Genomic DNA, 24,498 nt, shown 5'->3' on the forward strand with positions numbered 1-24,498 from the left:
GCACAGTGGCCTCCTTAATTCTCAAATGGAAGAAGTTTCACACAACCTAGACTCTCCCATGAGCGGGCAATCTGAAATTGTCATAAAGACCCATTTAGAAAATTATAAATGTTGATTTAAATTTAACAAAAAGTTCATAATAGGCACTTTTTTAACTGGTTTAATTTCCTTTTTTAAAGAAAAAAAATTGCAAGATATGTCACAGAGAAAAACACTATCGCAATGTCTCTTTTTTCCAACATCGTTAATCCCTACCCAAAACTCAAGCACCAGGGGACAATCCCTGTATTGATCGAAGCATGGCGGAGACGTTGGCTAGCTCAACAGGAGAGACAAGCTAGAGGATGCAGAATACAAAGATTTAGCGGTGAAAAACAAACATCTTTCAATATCTTTGCCATTTGAAATTTTTGTAGTTACTCCCAGAGAAAATATGACAAAATAATCTCACCATATGAACCTTAACCATAAATATTTCTGTCCAACACTCAAAGCCAACCATATAAAACCAAAACTGTCCAGTCAACAACCTTTCCACCACTAGAATTTAAGATCTGTTTTCTCATTCCTGTAGGTGTTGTGATGACTGTATTCCAAATTTTAAATAGCTGAATCATTCTAAATATATTTTGAGCACACAATGTTGCCTTCAATCTACTATGTTTTCCGTGAGTGTAGGCGTTTGAGTTTCCACGCATTTGACTTGACAGCTGGCATAGCTACAAGCATTTATAGATAAGCTGGACTGTAAATTAAAATTGACAAGAAGCCCAAGAAGGCTCTATTCACTGGAAATGTGACTAAGATGGTTTAAATCCTATTTAAATATCATAGCAAGTAGTCTTCATCACATCAGTCCAATTCAAAGGAGTTTTCAGTGTAATCTCCATATGAAATTCTCAGAGCACAGGTTACAGGTGGACAGACTTTCAGCTGTAATTTAAGCCTAAGAAACATTAACTTAATGGGGAGATTTCATTTTGATAAAAAGATCTGAAAATGGTTTCTTACCAGCTTCTGCATTTTCACTCTCATCATCGTCCTCCTCCTCTGTGGGGGCTGGGTCCTCCATTCCCACTTGATCCATCACAATACATTCTGCCACACCTGTCTGAAAGGATCAACAGATTGATCAAGTCAAAAAGTTCAAGGGCATGTGCCCAATAACCCCTTTTTGTCTTTGTTTTTGTACCATTCAGTAACAAAGATGCAGTTCAGTTTTTCAGCTCACACACAGAAATGCTCTAGGCGTCAGCTGTTTTTTGTTGCTGCACTTGCAGCCTCCTCGGTTGTCAACATCAGTGGCTACGGAGAAACTAATCTTGACTGATCTATTCAGGAATACAATTTCCAGTTTTAAAGTTGCTAGTGTCTGGACAGAGTTCCTTTACTTGGATTTATAGTCTCTTGGGGAAATTTGCTCAAATAAAAAAAAAGACTAAGTACAGAGAGATGTTTAAAAACACCTAATATTCACTGCCAAGGGGTGCAGAAGTTACTTTTGTAACCTTGTAACAGCAAACGCTGGTGAGAAGTGCTCTGACACCAAGGATGGGGGCTGTGCCAATGACACATAACATTGTTGCCTTTCAATATGTTTACTGATATGTTTACTGATATTCAAGAGTTTTATTTTTAAGCATGTATAATGACTTTAAGAAAAGTGAACTACTAGAAAAATTTCATAATTTCAGTGTTTGGTGAAATGTGTGCAAAAGATACTTACATCTCCCATGAAAAGCCTTTAAGTTGAAGGTTCAGTTTTGCAAATTTGTTAAAAAAAATTGAGTCCACCATAGAAGGGCAGACAAGCTTTAAAGTGTATAATTTTAAGGCCTGTCTTTAAAAAAAAATCCTGTGTCATATTTGAGTATCTCTAGCGGAGTTGTGTAAAAAATCTGTTCTCAATGTTAACAGTAGAGATGTTCCAATGCCATTTTTTCTTCCCAGTACCCATTGGGATACCAGAGTGCTTGGTATAGGGCGGTGCTGAGTACCAATCCGACACTGGTGTAAACTTTCTGGACTGACTGTGCTGTGGAGAACTGGCACATTATTTGAGCCTTACAGTGAACTGAGAACTCAGAGTTTCAATGCTAAATATCAAAATGACAATGACGCAGAGGAGCACATCACAGGCTCTCTGTCTCTCTTTTTCTCTATTATTTACTATTCAGGCCATTTCCATTATGGTCTGCATGTTTAAGCGTAAGCAGTGTAACACAGCATAGCGTGATGAAAGAACAGCCTGCCATTGGTTGACAGCCCCTCACAAAGCATTCTGGGACAACAATATGGCAATCGACATATGAGATTCGGCAATAAATGAAGGTCTTCAAAAGTGTGGTTAGCATCATGGAATGGCACAGCAAGCTTCAAGAGGGGGAAAAAGTAAGCAACTACGATTAATAGTTTAGAAGTTATCCAACTTTTAGTAACCAGTGTCACAAACTTTGCTGCTGCAGTGGATCCTTTTTTCCATTTTCATGTTTGGTTCTCGTCTGTTGCTCTAAAAACAGCAGTTCCTGTGTGCAGTGTGTCTGAGCAGGGAAACACTGCACACAGGAACATATAGCATGGCTAAATGGAGCAAAATATAAAGTTAAGCACACCAGTACCCAGTACTGGACTATTTGCAATACTGGAATCAGAATCGAAACAACTCTAGTTGACAATGGAGTGGGAAAGAAAAGTGTAGATTAGTATTTTTTGGCTGCATACCTTTAAAGATTCCAGCTGCACCACCTGGCATTTCTGAAGAAGTTCTACAAACAGGTAGATAAGTAAGGCCTGCAAAACAGAGGATTAAAAACATCTAGTTTAGTTCAGAGAATGTCTGCATATTTGGATCAGGGCATATGAAGCTCAGCATTAGTTTATCAAGGAAAAGAAATCACATGCCCTGCTGCATCAGCTGACTTAATCATCATCTCCAACACTATAAACCAATCACGGCTGTTTCTCTCAACAAGGTGGTCCATTTAAAACATACTTACTCCTTATCAATCTCAGCTAAGACAAAGGCACAGCTCTGCATCTGGCAGAGCTGTGCCTTTGCTACCCTCGCCTTCTGGCCTAAAGTTTTTGCTACACCCTCATATTCACATTCATGTTGCTAAGAAGTGGACTGCTGCCAAACTAAATTTAATTGTATTTAATATGCATTGCCACTAATGTATCTATCAGGTTGTTAGCACTGTGCTCCCTGGATAATGAAAGCATGCTGCTTGGTGAACAGCTTGAAGCAGAGCCTTCAACACAAAGAAAAACTGTATTTGCAGTAAATATTTAAATCTATGAGAGTGTTCCTAACTGAAGATAATTCATAAAGCTTAGCTTTAAATCATGATGAAACAATTGATTATGGCATTAAAGGCAAAGACATCAGGCTCATTAAAGATTAACTGCAGTTGTAATTTTAAGAACCATATTGTTTAATAATAAGGCACTGGAAAAAATACAGTCCTAACAAACCCTTGCAGTGCATGATTGAAAATGAGGCAGTAGTAAATGTTTGGGTAGAATTTGATGTAAGGATTTCAGGACTGTTGGCTCACTGGGTCTGGTGTGTATTTGTAGTTTAATGTTTTCGGTCAGGTCTGTAGAGAACAATTTTATTTTTTCAGAACCTGGGAATTAAAGACCCTGTAAAGTGAAATCCAAAGTTTTTGTCTTAACACACTAGACATGTTGGAATATGGTTGCTGTAAACACTGAGCTCTACATGAGACTGAATTCTTGAGTGAGACCTTCACCTCTTTCCTGGCTTGGTTTTATGTGGGCAGGGCCGATATGTGGGCTCATGATGTCATGAGGTGCACAAACATACATCATTTCTTGCAGAGGGGAACATACGCTTAAGGGACATCGGCATTTTGCATCAAATTAAACCAAAGTGTGGCACTTCTGACTGGAGACCTGAAGAAAAAAAGACCCAGCTGCACTGGGAGTAACATGCAGTCATACCACCGGATTCAGATGTAAGGAACATTTGTTATTTCAGTGATGTAACTTTTTATCACTATTTTTCTAACTTCTAGCTTTGCTCCTGAAGCTTACACCACCTCTGTCAAAAATAAATATAATAAATCATCTTGTCTCTCTAACAAACAATGGAAATAGATCATCAGTGGTATTCATAAAGACATGGAAAGATAAGGAGAATCAATGAGGATATCAACAATAAAAAATCAACAATCTATCAATTCCTAGTCAGTTCTTACATAAGATGACATTGCTATCTATCCTGCCGTGATCAAACTGTCTAATATCTCAGTGTACTTCTGCCCATCAATTAGCATTCCTTAAGGTCCAGTGTGACTAAAGGTCCTTAAGCGAATGTACACAATATAATTTCATATAATTTATATAATATTCTAGACACTAATTTAAAAGCCAATTCTGAGCTGAAATCAGGCCTGAATCAGACAGTCCTAGAGTCAATAAGAGATTTCTGTAACAATCTAACAAACTCATGGAGCATTGAATATGATTGTCATTAATCACATATGGTCTTTCGTTTCTGCTTTCTTAGATCATATTTCAGTGTGGTCACTCAAAAATGTGTGTTATGTTGACATTACAGCATTTAATGATTGTCAGTGTACTGAAGTATACAAGGAATGTTGGCTTAATCCTCACATGGGGAGAATAAACATAACTTGATCTATAAACTCCTTTCTTTTGTTGTTATCCTTTCTTATTTAAAACCTCAGCATCTCTGCTCTTCCCTAACTCACTTTCTCTGCTGTGTTTCTGAGATTTCCCTGACTTCTCTGTATGTCTCTGCTCAAACACCCGTCGTCTTCATCAGGAATGCCTCAACCAAGTGAAGCATCTGATTGACAGAGTAGCATCAAATGTAGCTACTGCTAAGACAAGAGAACCTGGGACAGTCAAGATAGATCAAATGTCAATAAGCTGCACAGGTTAAGAGAAGAATGGTCATTAGAATGAAATAACAGGTACACACAGGTCCAGATTGGACCGCACTTGGGTCTGGATCTGTACCGAGATCCACTAATTATTGATCTCAGCTCTAGACTGAGTGGTTAAATAAAAATTTGCAGCATTTTTCCTAACACATTAACAAAAAAGAGTGTCAGATATGGTAAAAGACCATATCTAGGAAACTGCTGTGAATATACAGTATATAGAGTACCAAGCTCCATGCCACGCCCCTGTTCTCTTGATAAAATATGAGTTATCGCACACGTTTTTATTTTTAAAGACAAAAAAAGGGGGCGCAGATGGCCTTGTGGATGGGTTGTGCCCCATGTACCAGGGTGGCTTAGGCTGAAGTCTCTTCCTCACTCTCTCTCATCCCTGTTTCTGAATCTTTCCACAGTTCTCCTCTGTCAAAGGCTTAAAAAGGCCAAAAATATATCTTAAAGACCAAAAATGCTTCTTCTTTGACATTATAGTAATGTCAACCATTATCAGCTCTTGAAAATGCTTCTGATGACTGTTTATAGAGAAAAATGTTGTTAATTTTCAATTTCAAATCTAATTCGGATGGACCAATTTATATCTTATTTCACCAAGTTATCAAATATATGTGATCACTCTGTACTTGAAGTGCCGCCACTTCAGTATTGTATCAACATTTTGCCTATGGTTGGTGTTTAATTCCAGTTAATTTCCTCTGTCTTTAATCATTTATATTTGCACCAAATTGCACACAAGCTTCTACGACAATAGGAGCCAAATGAGCTCCTACTTACCTGGACAAAGAAGCCAACAAGAAAAGAGACAAGGAAAGGCACCAGTCCAGCATGGGCTATTGTTACTGGAAGACCTGCAGATTGAAATAAAGATTCCAAACAAAGACATGCACAAAATGATGCTTTACATTTTGTATTCCCCATCTACATTCCTGTCCATCACTGTCTTGGCTCGTAATTCTCTCTCAGACACTCCTTTCCATTTTGGCTTCCGCCTACTATAAAACTTAATGGGTAGTGCTGATTTCAATATGAGATTTAAGTGATTGAACAAGTATTAACTTGGAAGGGCTCCACCTTTATGGATCTACATGAAGACCCTGCTGAAAACAAAGCAGTTAAATCTAATGTCCCATGTAATTTCCACCTACAAAAAGCTCTCTTGTGTTAACTACACTTCATAAACCACAGTTAAATTTGCTCTGCCAATGAAAGCCAAAAGATGGACAGTGGGTTGATTATATTGTAAAATTAACTGATTTTTAAAAAGAAAGTTCAGTAGGAAAGTAAATATAGCACCAAACTTAACATAATTATACAAGTCAAGGTAAACATACCTATTCATACCTTCAAAAAAAAATTAAGTTTCAAATAAATCTTTTTTTTTTGCTGTGTTTTCTTTCTTGTCTTTTTGTTCTAATGTACATGCACTACTGTTATTATTTTCCTATCCTTAAATATTATTGTCTTATGTGAGCACACGCAAATGAAGCAAGACTGTCAATGACCAATTGACATACGGGATGGGGGTAAGGGGGGAGGGAGGGAAGGTATACAGGTTCAAAAAAGAAAAAAATGTATAGCCAATGCCAAGCATGCTCTAATGTATGATCCACAAACCAATAAAACACTTGATCAAAAAAAAAAAAAGTTTCAAATAAATACACCAGGACACAACTGATTTTTAAAGGCAATGTGAGAAAGATGTTGACCCTATTTATCATCATATTTCCTGAATTATAAGCAACTATTTGAACACTAGAGGTGCATCTCTATAAATTAGTATATCACCAAAAAGTTGATTTATTTTAGGAATTCAATTAAAAAAGTAAGATTTAAGAATTATAGATTTATAACACACAGACTGATATATTTCTAGAAAATTACATTACCTAAAACCAATAACAAAGGGATTTTTAACACAGAAATGTTAGGACTACTGAAAAGTATGAATATGTACGGCACACAATACTTGGTCAGGGCTCATTTGCAAGAATTACTGCTGCAATGCAGCGTGGCATGGAGGCGATCAGTCTGTGGCACTGCTGAGGTGTTATGAAAGCTCAGGTTGCTCTGATAGTGGCTGTCAGCTCTTCTGTGTCACTGGGTCTGGTGTCTCATCTTCATAGCCAATGGCCAATCAAGTGCAGGGTTACCATGGTCCTTAAACCACAAATAGGTACCTTTGGCAGTGTGGGCAGGTGTCAAGTCTTGCTGGAAAATGAAATCAGCATCTCCATAAGGCTGTTCAACTGATGGAAGCATGAGCTTCTTAGTAGATGGCTGAGCTGAGCTTGGACCTGATAAAACACAGTGGACCAACAACAGCAGATGACATGGCACACTAAACCATCACTGACTGTGGAAACTTTACACTAGACCTTAAGCAACATGGATTCTGTGCCTCTTCGCTCTGATTTTCCTCCAGTCTCTGATTTCCAAATGAAATGCAAAACTTACTTTGCTATCACTGAGCATCAGTTCATTCTTTTTTGTCCTTAGACCAAATAGGATGCCTCTGATGTTGTCTCTGGTTTACAGAGGCTTGACACATGGAATGGGACAGCTGTAGTCCATGCCGAAAACATCTGTGTGTGGTGGCACTCACTGACTCCAGCTAAAGTCAACTCCTTGTGAAGCTCCCCCAAATTCTTGATCAGGTGTCGCTTCACAATCCTCTCAAGGCTGCCGTTATCCCTTGTGCAACTTTTCTTACCACATATTTTTTCCTGCCGTTCAAGTTTCCATCAATGAGCTTGGATACAGCACTCTGTGAACTACCAGCTTCTTTAGCAATGACTTTTTTGTGGCTTACCCTCCTTGTGCATGGTATCAATGGATGTCTTCTGGACATCTAAGTCAGCAGTCTTCCCCATGATTGTGTAGGCCACTGACCCAGACTGAGAGAACATTTAAAGGCTCAAGAAACCTTTGCAGGTGTTTTGAGTTAATTAACTGATTAGCATGTGACACCATGAGTCTCAAATATTGAACTTTTTCACAATATTCACATTTTCTAAAATACTGAATTTTGGGTTTTCATTATCTGTAAGCCATAATCATCAAAATAAAAAGAAATATAAACACTTGAAATACATCAGTCTGTGTGTACTGAATTCATATAATGTATGAGTTTCACTTTTTGAACTGAATTACTGAAATAAATCAACTTTTTGATGATATTCTAACTTATTGAGATGCACCTGTGTGTCATGAGTAAGAAAACAGAATTACTCACCTAGGATTCCAGTTCCCAGGATTGTTGCAATGGTTAGGAAATCTGGGGGGAACCACAGAGCTCTGTCAGATCAGCTAAAGCATTCTTAAAGCCAAAGAGTGAAGACAAAATGTTATGCAGTAAAAGTTTAAAAGAGTCTAAAATGTTTCTGAAAAGGTCTAGCAAAGGCTCCAAAAGTTGAGAAATGTTGGTGACAAACTCATAGGGTCAGTCATAGTCATGCCATTTAAATACATTATGCAGTTCTGGAAACTGCTTCAGGTTAAAACAATTCCAAGTCAACATTAAAATAACTCTCTAAAAGTTAAAAAATACACACACACTTAAGTTTTTGACAGTTGATGTCAAAGAGGTGCTGAGTCAATGCCGCTTGGTTTTAGAGTCGCATGTGGTTAAACTACAAAATGCACTGATTAGTGTGTTGAATATCCATGTAAGGAACTCTCAAAAATTAGATTTAGACAGTTATGAACTGTAGAAGATAACCAACAGCCATAATATCTCTGCTGAGCTTTCACTGTAACAGGTCCCTCTCCACTGCTCTATCTGCTTTTTTCAATTTTCTCTGAGCTGTAGAATCAAACACATTTCCTTAAAATCACACACATCATATCTGAGATCCAACCTCATTCTTATCACTCTGACATTCAGAGCAAGAGATCCTGACCACCCAACCTTCCTTTCCAACCTCAGCCCTTCCCTTGTCTCGCTGAAGATATCAACATGCACTGAGATATGAAAAGATATAATAGAGGGCATGCTCACCATCTGCAACACACCCTCAGTGCCCTATTAAAGTGTTTTCCACACTAAAACTCTACCTAGGCATCATCTTTTGTGTCTCTCCTGATAAAGAGTCAGCTGGACAAGTCTGAGTCTGATGGGTCTAAAGTTTATTGCTGATGAGTTTTAGTAAAACACCTCAGACACAGGAAACAGGAAACAGTAGGTAGCAAGAGAGGAGAGCTGCAAGTGTAGGGATGGATTTTTTAATGGATTTTTAAAATACCTGTCCTAATTTGATACTGTTTATAACTACAAGACTTATTGGTATACAGCTGTCAAGATCAACCACATCCATAGCTAACTAATACACACAATTATTGCATTAATTTCTTTTTATTGTGATTGATTGCAAGCCACTCAGACATCTCCCTAAAGCCACAGTGGTATAAAATAAGTCCACAGCTGCTCCTTCAGGTCTAATGGCACTTAAAAAAAAAACCTCGGACAGCCCAATGGACAAGTCAAAAGTTGTCTTCACCTTCTCTTATCAGACCTACCTTTTGACATTTCCCTAATTTCCCTTTCAATCCATAGCAAGTCCCTTTTTCCATGGTTAAGTTTATGGTAATCTTCCATCTACCTATAAAAGCAGGCCTGTATCCAAACAGGAAGTCATTTAAGAGAGTTTAAAAATCCATACTGACGAAGACAGTTTTAAATGCCAAATGGTGAAATTTTAAAATGCAGTAAAAAAGGATGCAATCAATGAGGGTTAACGGCCGGAATTTAGAGTTTAATCTTGATTAAAAATGTTCATCTTTTGACAGCCCAAGTACCAACACAATTTAACAGTAGCTTTTCAGGCTTACACCGCATACATTTTATAGGAGCAAATCTTGTTCCTGAGTTTTACTTTGATTAAGACGCTGTGTTGTTCACATCTTAAATTTCCAGAAAGCCTATTTCTGCACTTAGAAAGGCAGCTGTGAGAGCATTTAGTGGGATGACTATAAACACTATCAAGCAGCTTTTATGTCATAATATTGATGGCTGACCAGGCCGGTCACTTTTCTGTCGCATTCAGATCCATCACTTGCTCTCCACAGACCTCCCATCATCACTAGAAATAAGGTGTCATTTTAAATCAGCCTGATCATTTTTCATGTTTCTCTTATCAATCCTCTATTGTGCCGTGTGCCCTTCCAGCACCCCTCTGAAGGAGCTCAGGGACGAGGCCATCAGCAATTAAACATGTCACTGTAATCTTTTTAATACTGTCTGTGTTCTCACTGCTGCCGGGCGTGTCATTTAACAAGTCAATAAGTAGTGTTTCAAACAGGGAGAGGAGCCAGGCAGTGACATGGAGGAAGTGACCCTAATAAACATTTCATGGTTTTTGATTTTAGCAGCTCGGCCATTTTGCCCTTTGGCTAAAAATGCTAACGTGTGACACCTCTTAGTTTCATGCAAAAGTTGAAGCTTCCCGACACATTTGCAGACAGAGCACAGTGAGGAGGATGTGACTGTCACAATCAGTTGTCCTGTCTTGTTCAATTGTTATAATTTATTAAATTCAATTTAGTGCTCGTAATTGTGAGAGTTATTGGACAAAAGTTGTACTAGTGCTGATGTCTTCCACACACATTGCTTAAGCAAACGTGTGGTAATGGACAGAAATCCAGCAGTGCAGGCAAAAACGTGCAGCGCTCCACAGTGCAGCCTTTCAACAACTTGTGAATTGGCTATGGTCTTCAAACTCTCACATATTTGTATTGAAAATATATTTGAACAATAAATATCTTAAATGGCACAGTTCATATTTGCTTGCTCGAAGACAGGAATTGTGCTCTGCTGTCACTGCATGAAAAATGACATGAGGAGTGGGACATGAGGCTGGACCTTTTAAGAGCCACTATAAACAGTACAATATCCATTTTATTTATGTTTGATGTTGCCAAAATTTACCAAAAATATGAAAGCATTAAAATGAAAAGCCATATTTTCAACCCAAAGCTGTCGCTAGCAGAGAGAAAGAGAGAGCTAGCATCAAAATGAAATAAAGAGAGTAAGTGCTGGTTAATAGGGCTGGACTATTAATCACAAATTAGATTAAATCGAAATATAGCCTGCTGCAATTTCCAAATCACAGAAGGCTCAATATTTCTTTAACCTGAAATTTGTGTCAAAATACCAGTTTAAAACTTTTTTGCATCATGCATTAGATATCATGCAATCATTCTGGCAGCATACTTTTTGAATAGTGTACAAAAAAAGCACATTATCTTCATGTTTGTATGTTTTTCTTGTTAAATATGATAATTATATTAAAAATATCATTCTCTTTAATAATATCTGATTTGCAAAATGATTCAAAATCATGACAATTAGATATTTTTTCAAAATTGTTCAGCCCTAGTTTAATCTAATATTGTGTTAGCTACACAGACGTTACAGATTGAATTATTGTGTGTGTTTGTTGAACATGATCAGGAAATAATCACATATTAAATCGCAATCACAATATTGGGTAAAAAAACCGCAATTAGATTATTTTCCCAAATCGTTCAGCCCGACTGGTTCATGAGAAAAAATGCAGAGAAACAAGATACAGAGATATAAAATCTTATTTTCTGGTTACTTACAGTTGATATGTGTTAAATGACTTAAAAACACACTGACACTTCCACACAAGCATGCAGGAAGCTATGGATTTTGTATGGTCACTGCTGAAGGTGTGATCCTTCCCATAAGCTGTCTGTGTTTCTACTCTGTCCTCCATCACAGTCTGTACCCAACTACCTAGTTTATTTACTGGTTTTATGTTTACAAAGTTCTTTAGCATCTCATTAAAATGCAAGTGTTAACACTAGTGTCTATTGTACAAGGATAGAGGGCAGAGAAGAGAGAGACAGTGATGTCTCCTGGTCTCTGAAAGTTTTATTTTCAAAGTTCCAACCTACAGACTTTTGTCTATGAGCTTTGTATCACTATAAAAATGGTGAGGCTAGTACTAATATCCTAAATGAGAAGTCCACAGTCTGTAACTGGTGCATACACTTCTTCTGAATTATAATAATTATTTCGGAGGAAATATTTGAAGGAAAATCTTCTAAGTTAAATTTTTGAGTCTCTCCAAAGTTCAGATCGAGAAACAGAAAACAAAAAAACGTCCGTGAACCAGTTCTGTTGCCAAGAAGGTCATTTTTTGTTGCAATCATTTGTTGTTTACTACCCTGACTGTATCCAAATTCAAAATTCTGCTATCGCTAAAACTCCACAGCAGATAAATAAATGAGGCAAATTCTTGTTGGTTGCAGCCCTGTAAAATGTTACTGTTCACAGAGGATGGTAAAATAAAATCTGACCTCCAACAAGCACCATGGTTGCCTCTGTTATGTAATGCAAATGTATTTCCAAAATGCTTGTTTTTGTAGCCCTGATCATGAACCACTTCCAAATTTTATGTTATTCACAGGCCTATGTACCATGCTTCAGGTTTTATGCCAATAGGGCTCCATTTTTCTTCATAATCCTGTGAGCAAAGACAGTGAGCATCATTGAAAACATGCTGACCTGGCAAGGGTCATAACATCTAGGAGACGTTGTTCTATGTATCACACTAAGCCCAGAAGTAAACTTTTATGAACAATAAATTAAGGCTAATTGGGGAACAGACACTATCCTTTCCTGCCTGTGGCAAACTGTTTCTAATGAGATATAAGGAAATGTCTTGGTGGGGAAAAAGTGGCAATCTAAAACAATCATGATTGTTTGTAACAATAAAGTTTATGTTGAGGTTGATTTGAAAAAAGAAAGAGGTGATTTATTTCAGGCAAATGAGGCCATGCTGAAGTTATCATTATTTTAAATGATCTTTCACTGCGAAATAAGTTCAAATAAGAAGTTCTTCTGTGGATTTCTATAGATGGATTAGTCCACTCTAAAGTGAAAAAAGGCAAGCATTATACTGGTGTTAAAAAAAGGGCAATTCTGGTCCCTGGCCTGAATAAGGGAGTTAACAATCACAAAAATTCAACAAGTAACAACAGTTAATGAAAAAAACATTGGTATCAGCATTGGTATTGGCCAAATTGTTATTTTAAACAGTATCATCCCTGATTTTCACAATCGCTGCATCACTACTTTATCTGTTTATGAATAATTGTGCATTATTCCAGCAGTATAAGGTAATGCAGTAACACAATAGTGTAATGCATTACAGTTGCTGACTGAGTAGTTACATTACAGCTACTGTAAAATAATAAGCTTGTTATCTGTGTTACTGTTAGTCCTCTAACTAAGTGTACAAGGCGAGCATGGACACAACAAATGTAGCATCCCTTTTAATGCGGCTCATGCAACACCATGTGACTGACATTAGCGAGAGTCCATTGAGGAGGGAGAGGGAAATGGCAACGCGGTTCAAATAAGAAAATCTTTCAACTTTTGCACAAAAGGACAGGAATGTGAGTGAAGTGTAAACCGTGGCCAGGCCATTAACAACTCTGCATCAATACAGTCCAGACACCTGCAAAGGCAGCCCATTAAAATAAAGCTAGTAAAGACCGCCGGAGCCCGTGTAATGCTCAAGATAGGTGCATAATGCCGACACCTACCAGGCAACCAAAACTCAATGTTCAACATCAGCCAAAGGTAAAGACAAAATCTGAGATAAATATGCTTGTGGCAGCATATATGAAGGGGAAAATGTTTCCTTTCCTGCACTGTATTTTTTATTGAAAATAAAGTATTAGAAGACAGGTGACAAGGAAAAATGCAAACGTAATGTAACTAGTAGTGTAACTAGTTACTTCATGCTGTATATAATGTAACTCATTAGGTTTTTAAAGTGACTAGCAATGTGTAATAGATTACTTTTTTGAGTAACTACCCCAACACTGATAGCTAGTTATTAGCAAAGTACTCTGTTTTGTGAAACAGGCTACATCAAAGACAAGCTAATCTTGTTAAAGCTATAAGCCTAAGCTTTCATTAAGGTGTAAAAATGAACTCAGGAATAAATATTATCATTCTCTTGAGCAAAACTAGGTAGGTTGTTGCTGACCTGTCAGAATTCCAGCAGTAAACTGTTAAAAATACACTCAAAGGCAATGAAAACGCAACACTCTAAATTTTGGTTTATTTTTGCTCAGGACCTGAGTAGTCCAATTTGAGTTCTTAAGTGACCATTGGGGTCAAAATGTGTACCCCGTTACACATGAATGATCATCATGTTACTCAACAGTGTGAGTTGTACTCTCATCAATCCATACTGAGTACAACATATGGGATTAGGAGTTGTGCAAGTATAGTGGTTGAAATGAAGGAGTGGTTGTCTATATAAAGGCATGATAAAAGCCACACAAAAAACATTTTTAAGTGTCATAATGCCACGTCTGTCGACTGAAACACAGAACAGGGCCCTGGGTATGCTAGAGGCGGGAGTAGACAACAGCCACGTATCAGCAGCAGAACAGTACGGAGAAGATTGAGAGATCAGCAGTTGCATGCTCGAAGGCCAGACGAGGGGCCAGTGCTGACAGAACGTCACCGTGAAAATCACTTGGCATTGGCCATTCAACACCGTCGTTGGTTGCTGATGCAGTGGAACAGTGTCTTATTCACAGATGAATCCTGATTCCGCCTCCATGCCGCTGATGGACATGTTCCTGTATGGCGTCGCCGTGGGGAGCGTCATGCTCCATGCTGCATCAGACAGAACGATCGTTGGGGTGGTGCCACTGTGATGGTGTGGGCTGGGATGACTGCCATTCCCAGAACACCTCTGGTCTTCATCAATGGCAACTTGACAGCTCGGTGGTACATTGATGAAGTCTTGGACCCTGTCGTCCCATTCCTGAGGAATCACAATGATGTGACCATCTTCCAGCAGGATAACGCCAGACGCCACACTGCTCGTTTCACAGCTGCTTTCCTGGCACAACAAGGTGTTAACTGTCTGCCGTGGCCTGCGTGCTCACCATATTTATCGCCCACTGAGCACTTCTGGGACCAACTGGGACGAGCTCTTTCATCAAGAGTACCCAGACCTCAAACCAGGCAGCAACTCCAGAATGCACTACAGGCAGAGTGACGACAGCTTCCCCAAGACAACCTCAGACGCTTAGTTAGGTCCATGAGGAGACGTTGTACTGCCTGTGTGGCTGTTCGTGAGGGTCACACCCGATACAGACTGTTCTTCTGAGTTCATTTTTAAATGTGTGTTTCATTCAGTCTTGTTGGGATTTTTTATTTTCAACTTGTGCTAGTTATTGTCTAAATTGGCCCATTAGCACATTTAATTCATCAAAGTCAACCCACCCAACATATTTGAATTGTTAAAATAAGAAAATAAATTTGAGTCACAAAAATATTTGAATCCAAACTGGTGTTGCGTTTTCATTGCCTCTGAGTGGTAGTTCATGAAGTCGTCCTAATGCTGTTCAGCTATTTTTTTTTTTATGTTTAGCTAATTCTAAAAGTCAAATATGTGTTAAGTAGCTAAACTACATGCAAGTCGTACTACAAACTGTGAAGCCTTGTCCATAAATGATGAGTATTCCTTTTTTTTGCCTATCCTGACTGTTGCACTGAAGCAACGTTTATTTATTTATTTTTCTATTTCTCGTTTATGTCCTCGCGAGTGTTGAAACGTTTATTCCAGTCCGCCATCATCCAATCCCTCAATAACACCTTGACTTGAGCTAGCTTACTTCTCCTCAGAAATAACAACGGCATTAATTCAAATGAGTATAGGGACTGCATTTCCGTCAATACGGTGTTTCGGCACATTTATCGATAAAGTCTGACGGTGTTTGTGTGGCCTGTACCGGTGTTTGACTCTGAACGTTGTGTTGTGTGTCGGTACTCACAGCACTGCAGGTAAATAAACCGCAACTTCCAGTGTCTATCCTGGTTTTTCCGCGTAATTTTGATGGACAGAGTGCTGAGACTGTTGTCGGGGATGGGACATGGGCTTGTTTGGTTTCTTATCTCCTCTGCCTCGGTCGCCATCATTTTCACTACACAATATTGTCCTCCACAGCTTCCATCTCCTGCCCGCCCCCTCTCTCTGCCTGGCGACGCGGGAGCGCGCACGGTCCTCCGGATGCTGCACGCGCCCGATGATACTGTCAGTTCTTGTGGAGGGGCTTCAATTTAAGCTTGTAATAAGTGGCTCAAAATAGCTAATAGGAACAATAAATTTAGCAAGAACCAGCCTCCAGGGCCCCATGTAAGACCCAGCTAGATGACTTCTTTGTGTTGAATCCACATAGACTTAAAATGACAATAGCACATAGCTGTTGTAGGCAATGGTTTGCAGACAATGTGTGTACAAATCAAAGTTTATTTCAGAATCACAACTAAGGAGGTCATTTATAGTCAGTAAATCTATGTCTTTTATGACCACCTCTTTTTGTTTGTTACTTAACAGGCTAAGTTTACTAAAGCACTGCCCTAATACCCAAAGATAAATGCTACACTATAATAATTAGAAAACAGGTAATAGAGTATTATGAGTTATTGTTTAGTAAATATGAGATAAGTCTGTCCTGAAATCTGGAAGAAATTAATTGGCTCACCAGCATTATATGAAGTAATAAATAACCCCTACTTAAACAAAAAATGTTACACAATATTATACCAAAAAGGGATACATTATTGAGAATATTATTTTTGTATTTTTTATGTCAAAGCATGTAACTCCTTTTTGAGTGTGTCCTCCTATCATTTAGCATTGCACACCAAGAGATTTTTCTTTTTGAGGCTCATGCCAGGAACACATTTTGTGTACAGCCTTTAATTGGCAATTATTATGCCAGAGAAAAGTGTGTTTGTTTTAAATACAGGAATTGATGGGCTCAAACAGATGCTTAAAATGTTCTTTATTGTATTAAAAATTCAACAAGACTTCAACAGTTCAGAGGGTAGAAACATGCCAAAAACCCTAGTAAGAGCTACAGAAGTTAAAAGGGTCATGCATACAGAAACCAGGCCATAATGATCATAAGATCAATTAACAGTAACGGTATTCAATTGAGAGAAAGAGTCTTTGAAAGTTAAACCATTTCAAATTATTTAAACTTTTTAAAAAGACAACTTCTTAAGATGCAAACAGGACAGGACGTCAAACATTCACACATTTACAATTTTGTGCAAATATCACAAAACAGCAGTTTCCAGTATGGTCTAATTCTAAAGACAATTATCGAACATTGCATATAATGTCAACCTTACTGTGCCATGCCTTTTATCCTGAAAGGCCATTAATTCAAAATCCCAATAGTCCATAATGACATGATGCGTGTAAGTCCTACAGGCCCTGACCAAGGAAATAAGTCTTTTTAAACAGCAACAGTCAAAATGGATGCAGGGAAACTCAAGCATAGTGACTGCTGGCGCTGTCCATGGTGCTGAATCAGCCAGAGCCAGCACCATGGACAGCGCCAGCAGTCACTATGCATCCACACACATATAATTGCAGACCTTTATTTACATAATGTATTCCTCAGCCCCAAACTTTACCCATTATGAGTAAAAGTAAAAGCGTTTTGAGGTTTCTAATTGGAATCAAACCTTTAAGACATTGGGCTTTTGCTCAATTGGAAAATGTTATCGGACTATCGGGACTTTTGAGTTATGTTTCCATCAGAACAATAGGCAGTCCGTAACCACACTTTCTAAATATTCAAATAAATACTATACATAGTAAACAGCACATGGTTCAACCAAACCAGGTAGTTTTTAATCTGCAAGTTGATCCTCTAAGTAGGTAGGGTGCAGACCCTACTTGTGCAATAATGCATTTTGTACTGCAAGTCACATTAATGTAATGCTATGTTTTTCTGACATTAAAACTGTAAATGCCGGTACCCTGTCTGCTTCAGGTAAAAAAAAAAAAGCATATTCAAAACGGCAAAAAAGACACATGAAAACAGGTGGGAAACCACTTTAGTCCATACAACAGTATTACACATAAGCATGAAGTCAGAGCACAGTATTTCCACGTAGAAGTTTAATCATGCAAATAAAGGAGCAGATGCAAAAGATTCATGCTGTGAATCAGATGTTTTGAACTGCAAATTAGGTCAACAGTAATCAATATTATACACACTCACAGTAAGTTAGAAATCTGTCAAACACACCTAATAGTCTACTATGTCACAAATTAAACTTGTGTCAGTCTTGCATGATTGGATAATGACTGATATGCTGATGGTAACCTTTATTTGTCAGCTGGAGACCTTTAATTCAGGAAAGTGATTTCAAATCAGACATATAACTAGCTTATAATGGTGAATGGCTTATTAAATCTATCGTCCCCGCATCTGCTTGAATTGTCTGCAAGACTAGTATGTTTGCCCTTTTCAAAACATTCACAACACCTAGCTAATGTTTTCCATTTTTCATTTAAAGCACCAGAAATCTCTGTAGGCTGATTTTTTTTCTTCTAGAGTGAGAAATTAAGACATTGAATCACTTCATTATGTGCAATGCTTACAAGATAACTAACAAGAATGCTTCAATATAAAGCATTCTGTTACTGCTTCAATAAAAGCTTGGGTTAAGGTTTATTTACAATGAAAATAAAGCTAACTTCTGCCGTGGTTTATCAATGTGACTTTGAAAAGTTGGGATTTTTGTGTTTCAGTTACCCTAAGCACATTGTGGGCAAATGGCTGTCTGTATTTTAAAGCACTAGAATATTTCTATTGGTTTTAAATACATCGGCAGCCTCTGTGCATGCACCATGTCGACACACTTTTTATTGCTCAGCTGTGTCTGAAACGTCATACTTTCACACTATTCATACAAAATGTGACTTCACATTGAGTATACAATATTATATACTCAACATTTTATATTATGTTATTCTGTGTATGCTAGGAAACCAAAGATTGGCCAGAATTTTTGGGTATGGAACAGGAGCCCTGTCATCATTCTAATGCGACAATAGATTGCACCTCTCATCTAATATCCAATAGCAGAGCTCAACAGCTAGCCAACAAGTAATATAAATTAATATTAATCGTATTATTATTATTATTATTATTATATTAATAGGTGTTGTGAAATAACTATCAAATACTGGTGCTGCTGTTTCTTTTATCTAGAAAAGGCCTTTGGTACCATGAATTGTAATGTTACTTTATCCAAATTATCAAGGTTTATTTTTTTCTAGCAATGCAGTGGCATGGATGGAATCCCATTTATACTCAAGAAAACAGAGTACAAGTATTAACCACACATGCTTATCTTTTGTTGAACGTAACGGGTCAGTCCTGGGACTGTTATGTTTCATTTGTGGATCAATAACCTGTCCTTGATCTGCCCAATGGTACACATTCAGATGTATGCAGATGACATGCTTATTTACTTCAGTGATTGGACAGTAGAACAAGCTGCTCCCAAACTCTCTGCAGTATGTAAGTAGAGTTCCACTTCCAATACCAGAATCAGAAATAAATCTGACACTGCTGAAAATGTGAGATTACATATGAAGTAGTAAAAATCACAATGATTAGAGGGAGTTACCACCATTGGAACATTACACAGAAGAATAATTTAATGACCTTTGACACTTTCTTTTTTTGCTGGCATGTATTTGATTTATGTTGGTGCATCTAAAAATTAGGATATAATAAAAAAGTTCATGTTTTTGCTGGGATTTAATTTAAAAGGTTAAACTTCCATTAATTCTAGTTTAATCTCATACAAACTGAAATATTTCAAGACATTTTTGTGTTAATCTTGATGGTAATGGCTTACGGCTCTGTGCTTCATTAAGTCCAGATTCAACACTGTCAGCCAGGAGCTCTTCATGCTTCCATCTGCTCACAAGCTCTATGGAGATACTGATTTCCTTTTCCAGCAGGACTTGGCACCTGCCCACATTAAAGCCTAAACTACCAGACACTGTTTTGCTGATCATGGTATTTGGGCCTGTGTCTGAAGCCAACTTTTATAGTGCTGGCAGCACCAATAAAAAAAAAAAAAAAAAAGAATCCTGCTTCCATCTGTAGAAATGATAGTTTTGCTTTAAAATAACCCCTTGGGCTTTGTATTTCTGTATTTCAAGGAAATGCCACACAGAAGACATGCAGACAATGTAATAAAGGTACATGTCCTGATACAGGCAGCAGCTGCAGACCTGAAAACTACCCTGGAAAAAAGACAAATCAGATCAGTTTCTCTTCTGCAGTTACCAGTTCCACCCCATCTGTATTTTTGAATGGGCAGAGGGTGAGAAGCAACATTGACAAGTGCAGCACTGTTCTAAATGCTGAACAGTTTTCAACTGACGGTACTTTAAGCATGGCGACAAAAACAGGTGGCACCAAGGGAACTACAAGGGTGCTAAACTTTGACTACATCTACTTCAGCCAGCCAACTGGCCTGACCTGAACCCCATAGAGAATCTCTGGGGATATGTCAAAAGAAAGATGAGAGACACCAGACTCAACAATGCTGATGGGTTAAAGGCTGTTCTGAGAATAACCTGGGCTTCATAACACCCTAACAGTGCCACAGACCGATTGCCTCAATGCCAAGTCACACTAATGCAGTGATTTGTTTAAATAGAGCCCAGAACAAGTACTGAGTGCATAAATGGGCATCATTTTCCTTTGTATTGGCGTTTTGTAATATTCAAATAATTAATACTTCAATATACACTGAGAAAGTGGATTTTGATTTTTGTGAGCTGTAAGCCATAATCATGAACATTAAATCAAAATAAATCTAGAAATAATTCACATTGTATGAAATGAATCTAGAATGGATGTTAAGTCACATTTCTTGAATGAAATTACAGAAAAATGAAGTTTTTCATGATATTCTAATTTTTTTAGATGTACCTTTAGATCAATTTATGATCAGGCAGCAACACACGACTTAAGCAGATTTTATTCATGGACCAACAGCGTTGCTTGTTGCTAGCTTTGCCAATATAGCCCTGACTGCAAAAATGTTGACATTAAGTCAGGTGTCAGGCTATTAAGTGTGTGGAAAAGGCGTATTAACCATTAGCTCAGTATGCAGTATATCTCTGAGTATAAAACAGTAGTATAAGTATGTTGTATGCAGTTTCAGACATAGCCCACTTGTGTTAGTTCACAAAATATTGATGGTAATGGTAATATCTCTGCATGAATGCAAAATTCTGGTGCTTATCCAATTGTTTTCGCGTTACATTTTGGTTTATTACATATTTAAATTAAAGCATAACTTTCTTATAAAAGGCACATGATATCAAACATGAACATTTTAGATCCCTGACTGGTTGGATTTTTAAAAATCTGCATTTCAAACTGGACAATTAAACACCTATCATCAATGTTTCTTCATAAAAGGTTTGCTGGGAATTTGAATGTAATTTAAAAACATTTTGGCTAATCTCAACACCAAATTATGACTGTGGGAACACTAACCACTAGAAAAATGGGTCATCTGGACAAGCAAATTTAAGATTGCTTTTGGTATCTTTCTAAGCTTCAAAGAACATTTAAAAAGTGGCCTTACTGTACAAAATTCCAACTCACTAACGTATCAAAAGCTGCAAAACTTTAACCCATCCCAACTTTCCATCATGCTTAAAAAAAGTCTATCGCATTCAAAATTTTACAAATAAGTTAAGGTAAGAAACAGTTTTCTTCATATTATTACAAAAAATGTACTACATTATTTTCTTTTCACACACACTATTCTATTACACATCATGCCTAGCTACAAAAACCCTGAAGCTTTGTTCACCAGCTGTTGATTTAATGTTGAATCACATGACTTTGTGTCATTTAAAAGATTTCTAAAGCTGCTGTGGTTTGCAGCTTTGGTTGGTTGGACTGAGTGATTTGGATACAGCTTGAGAACCATCCACCAATACACACCACTGCTCTTCCTCAGAATAATAATGTTATTTGAGTACCATTTTATGTTCCTAATTACTTATTAAAAAGTAAGACAAAATGGATTTATTTCCCAATTCTCTATTTGGGTTTGTGCAGGCTATTAAAGCCGCCAAATCAGCCATGGACTTCTAAATCTCTTGTTAAGAGCAGCACAATCTGCTGCACAATGAGAGAGATCGCTGCATGGTGGCATTCATAAGGGAGAGAGTGTGAGGAGAATGAAGAGGAGGAGGGGGCTGAGAGATAACACTGGCTGTTGCCACTTAAAATATTAAGAGTTTGCAGAGTGTTTGCAGAGTCATTGAGAAAATGGAAGAGAGCAGCAAGTGGAAATAGAGTGCAATTGTCAAACACCGCATAATGGTTGTAAACGCATCCCCCTGTGCCTGTGTGTTGTGATACCAATCTGCAGTTTAATTTTACTTGTTTATGCACAGGCATTTGAGTATTTCGCTTTATCTAATCTACTATGTGTGATTGGTATGAATGCTAAGCAGGACTTGGGTCCCAAGTAGGATTTGGCTGTTTTCATGCATTGACTAAACCAGCTTAAACAGTTCTTTTGAGTTTTTGTCATTAATACCAACGCTGACAATGAACTTGAGTCAATAAATCCCAATTATCTGAATTTATCTGCTTTAGCTTTAACATATGAAGATGTGAGTATCTTTTTTATTGCCACTTCCTTCACAGTAAGACTACCTTCAATGTAGAAAAGTACAGACAGCATGGTCACAACTGTTTCTTTATCGTCTGACAGTGAGAAGACAGTTGTACCAGTTAAGAAGTAAGTTTATCCATCATGCACATGTTCCTTCACCAGTTACTCACCTACATGGATTTTTCCCTACACTGGAGAGGATTTTTGACAATAAATCTCAGGGTTAGTTCTACACGACACAGTAGTCATATGCCCAGCTGTGATCAGCTGAAGGCCAGCTGAACCCCCTTAAATCGCCTCCCAGCTCCCACCACCAATCACAGCCCTGTCTCTCGACACGACAGTGCATTTAAATGTATACTTATTTCTCATTAATCCCTGCTTGCATTAATGCTGATACACCACACTGCTGCAGCTGGCAAAGCTTAACCTCCTCCACCCCAGCCTCCTCCTTCATAGCATAAAGCTTGTTGCACCCTCATATTCAGATTCAGGTTACAATGGGTTAACTGGTTTTGTACTAATTTTATTGCATTCAGTACAAATTGTCATTAATGTATCCATCCATATGGGGGTTGTGTTCCCTGGAAAGTCAAAGCATGCTGCTTGACTGACCCAGCGAGCATCTTTTGAGTGGAGCCAAGTGAAACTGTTTATCTAATTTTGCATTAAAATAGCTATATGTATGACGAGACTGTTCCTGACTGAAGTGATATTTTTTGTGTCTTTTGGCCTTTAGCTAACAGATACAACAGCATCACTGACAATGTACCTTTTGGAAAACTCCTTCAAGACAGACTACTGTTAACATAGCATTCTCTTTACTCTACATAACAGCATGTTTTTGCGTTATGTGGACAAAAATGTTGAAGACCATACCATTTCTGAACAGGATGATCTTAAAAAAAAACAGTGGAGGAAAACCTTTGTTTTCTAAAGCACTCACCTACATGTAGACTAGGCTTTAGGTCAACCAGTGGCACTGACCCTTTAATGGCTATTTAATTTGTCTGCTGAACTCCCAATCAGAGGGCCCTTTGTTGCAGCATCTGTTGCTTAGCTACTTCTTGGTAGACAAACTTTCACAAGTACTTAGTCTTTTCAGAGTGTCACAGTAAAATTGTGACTTTTATTTTGCCACTTGAACATTTTGAGAAGGTGTGTTAGGCTGTCTACAAGAGCTACTAGCCAAGATGTCTACATCATGATCAGAGATGTTTTTTTTTGGGTTTTTTTTTTTGTTTTTTTTTTTATTTTATTTTGTCTCTAAACTGAAGGTTGACAATGAAAACTGCTTACTATTGATTTAACTCTGTGGACAACCACACCAACAATTAAACCCAAATACAATTACAGGAATACTTACAGTACATATGATTATAGGTAAGAGAAACATTTTTAAAACTGACCATATATCATAATCTGGCGATGTTAAGAGGCTACGATGTTAATTCACAGAAACTTACTGATGGTTTCCTGTATAGTAAGTGACGTTAAAATGATATTGCTATTCTGTAACCTTAGCTAAATTGCATTAACTTAATTGCTTCAATAAGGCAGACTGGAGAGTATCTTTAATGTTGATGTGCCACGGTAGGACAGCTAATATTAGCCAACTTTGCTAGAATCAGACAATCAGACATCAGAAATGTTTTCAACAGTTATATAAAGTTTTAAAGGGATATTTCAGTATTTTTGAAGTTGGGTGGTTTGAGGTTCTTTGCAATAGGAGTAGCATTAGCCTTCATTGATTTCAGTGAGAGTTGCCTCTTTAAATGAGGCACTTGGAGAAGCTAGTCTACACAGTGTAGAAGACAGGTGCAGTGTCTTCACGGAATTTTGTGAGTTTTAGGTGAAAATTGGTCAACTGTTTACTATACAGAAATTTTGCGAAACATTTCATTTTTCACCCAGAAAGCCTCTGTGTTTGGTACAATTTTTAAATGCAAGCTTCAGATACTTGCTGCATGCTCTTCCACCTCAGTGCACCTGAGCAGCTGATTGGGTCTGTGGGCTTCATTA

General features: G+C 37.8%; 1 protein-coding gene across 1 annotated transcript in view; it reads right to left on the minus strand.

Annotated features, from left to right (window-relative positions):
• Positions 1-15,921, minus strand: part of si:ch211-51h4.2 — a 104,946-nt gene extending 89,025 nt beyond the window's left edge. Inside the window, exons 1-5 of the mRNA XM_041790470.1 lie at positions 15,780-15,921; positions 8,182-8,223; positions 5,724-5,797; positions 2,722-2,790; positions 1,012-1,111 (exon numbers count right to left, since the gene is read on the minus strand). Of these exons, the coding sequence (XP_041646404.1) occupies positions 1,012-1,111; positions 2,722-2,790; positions 5,724-5,797; positions 8,182-8,223; positions 15,780-15,921 (427 nt within the window). The remainder of the gene's footprint in view (positions 1-1,011; positions 1,112-2,721; positions 2,791-5,723; positions 5,798-8,181; positions 8,224-15,779) is intronic.
• Between the last annotated feature and the right edge of the window lie 8,577 nt (positions 15,922-24,498).

Source organism: Cheilinus undulatus, linkage group 7 (genome assembly GCF_018320785.1).
Source record: "Cheilinus undulatus linkage group 7, ASM1832078v1, whole genome shotgun sequence".
Classification (NCBI taxonomy): domain Eukaryota; kingdom Metazoa; phylum Chordata; class Actinopteri; order Labriformes; family Labridae; genus Cheilinus; species Cheilinus undulatus.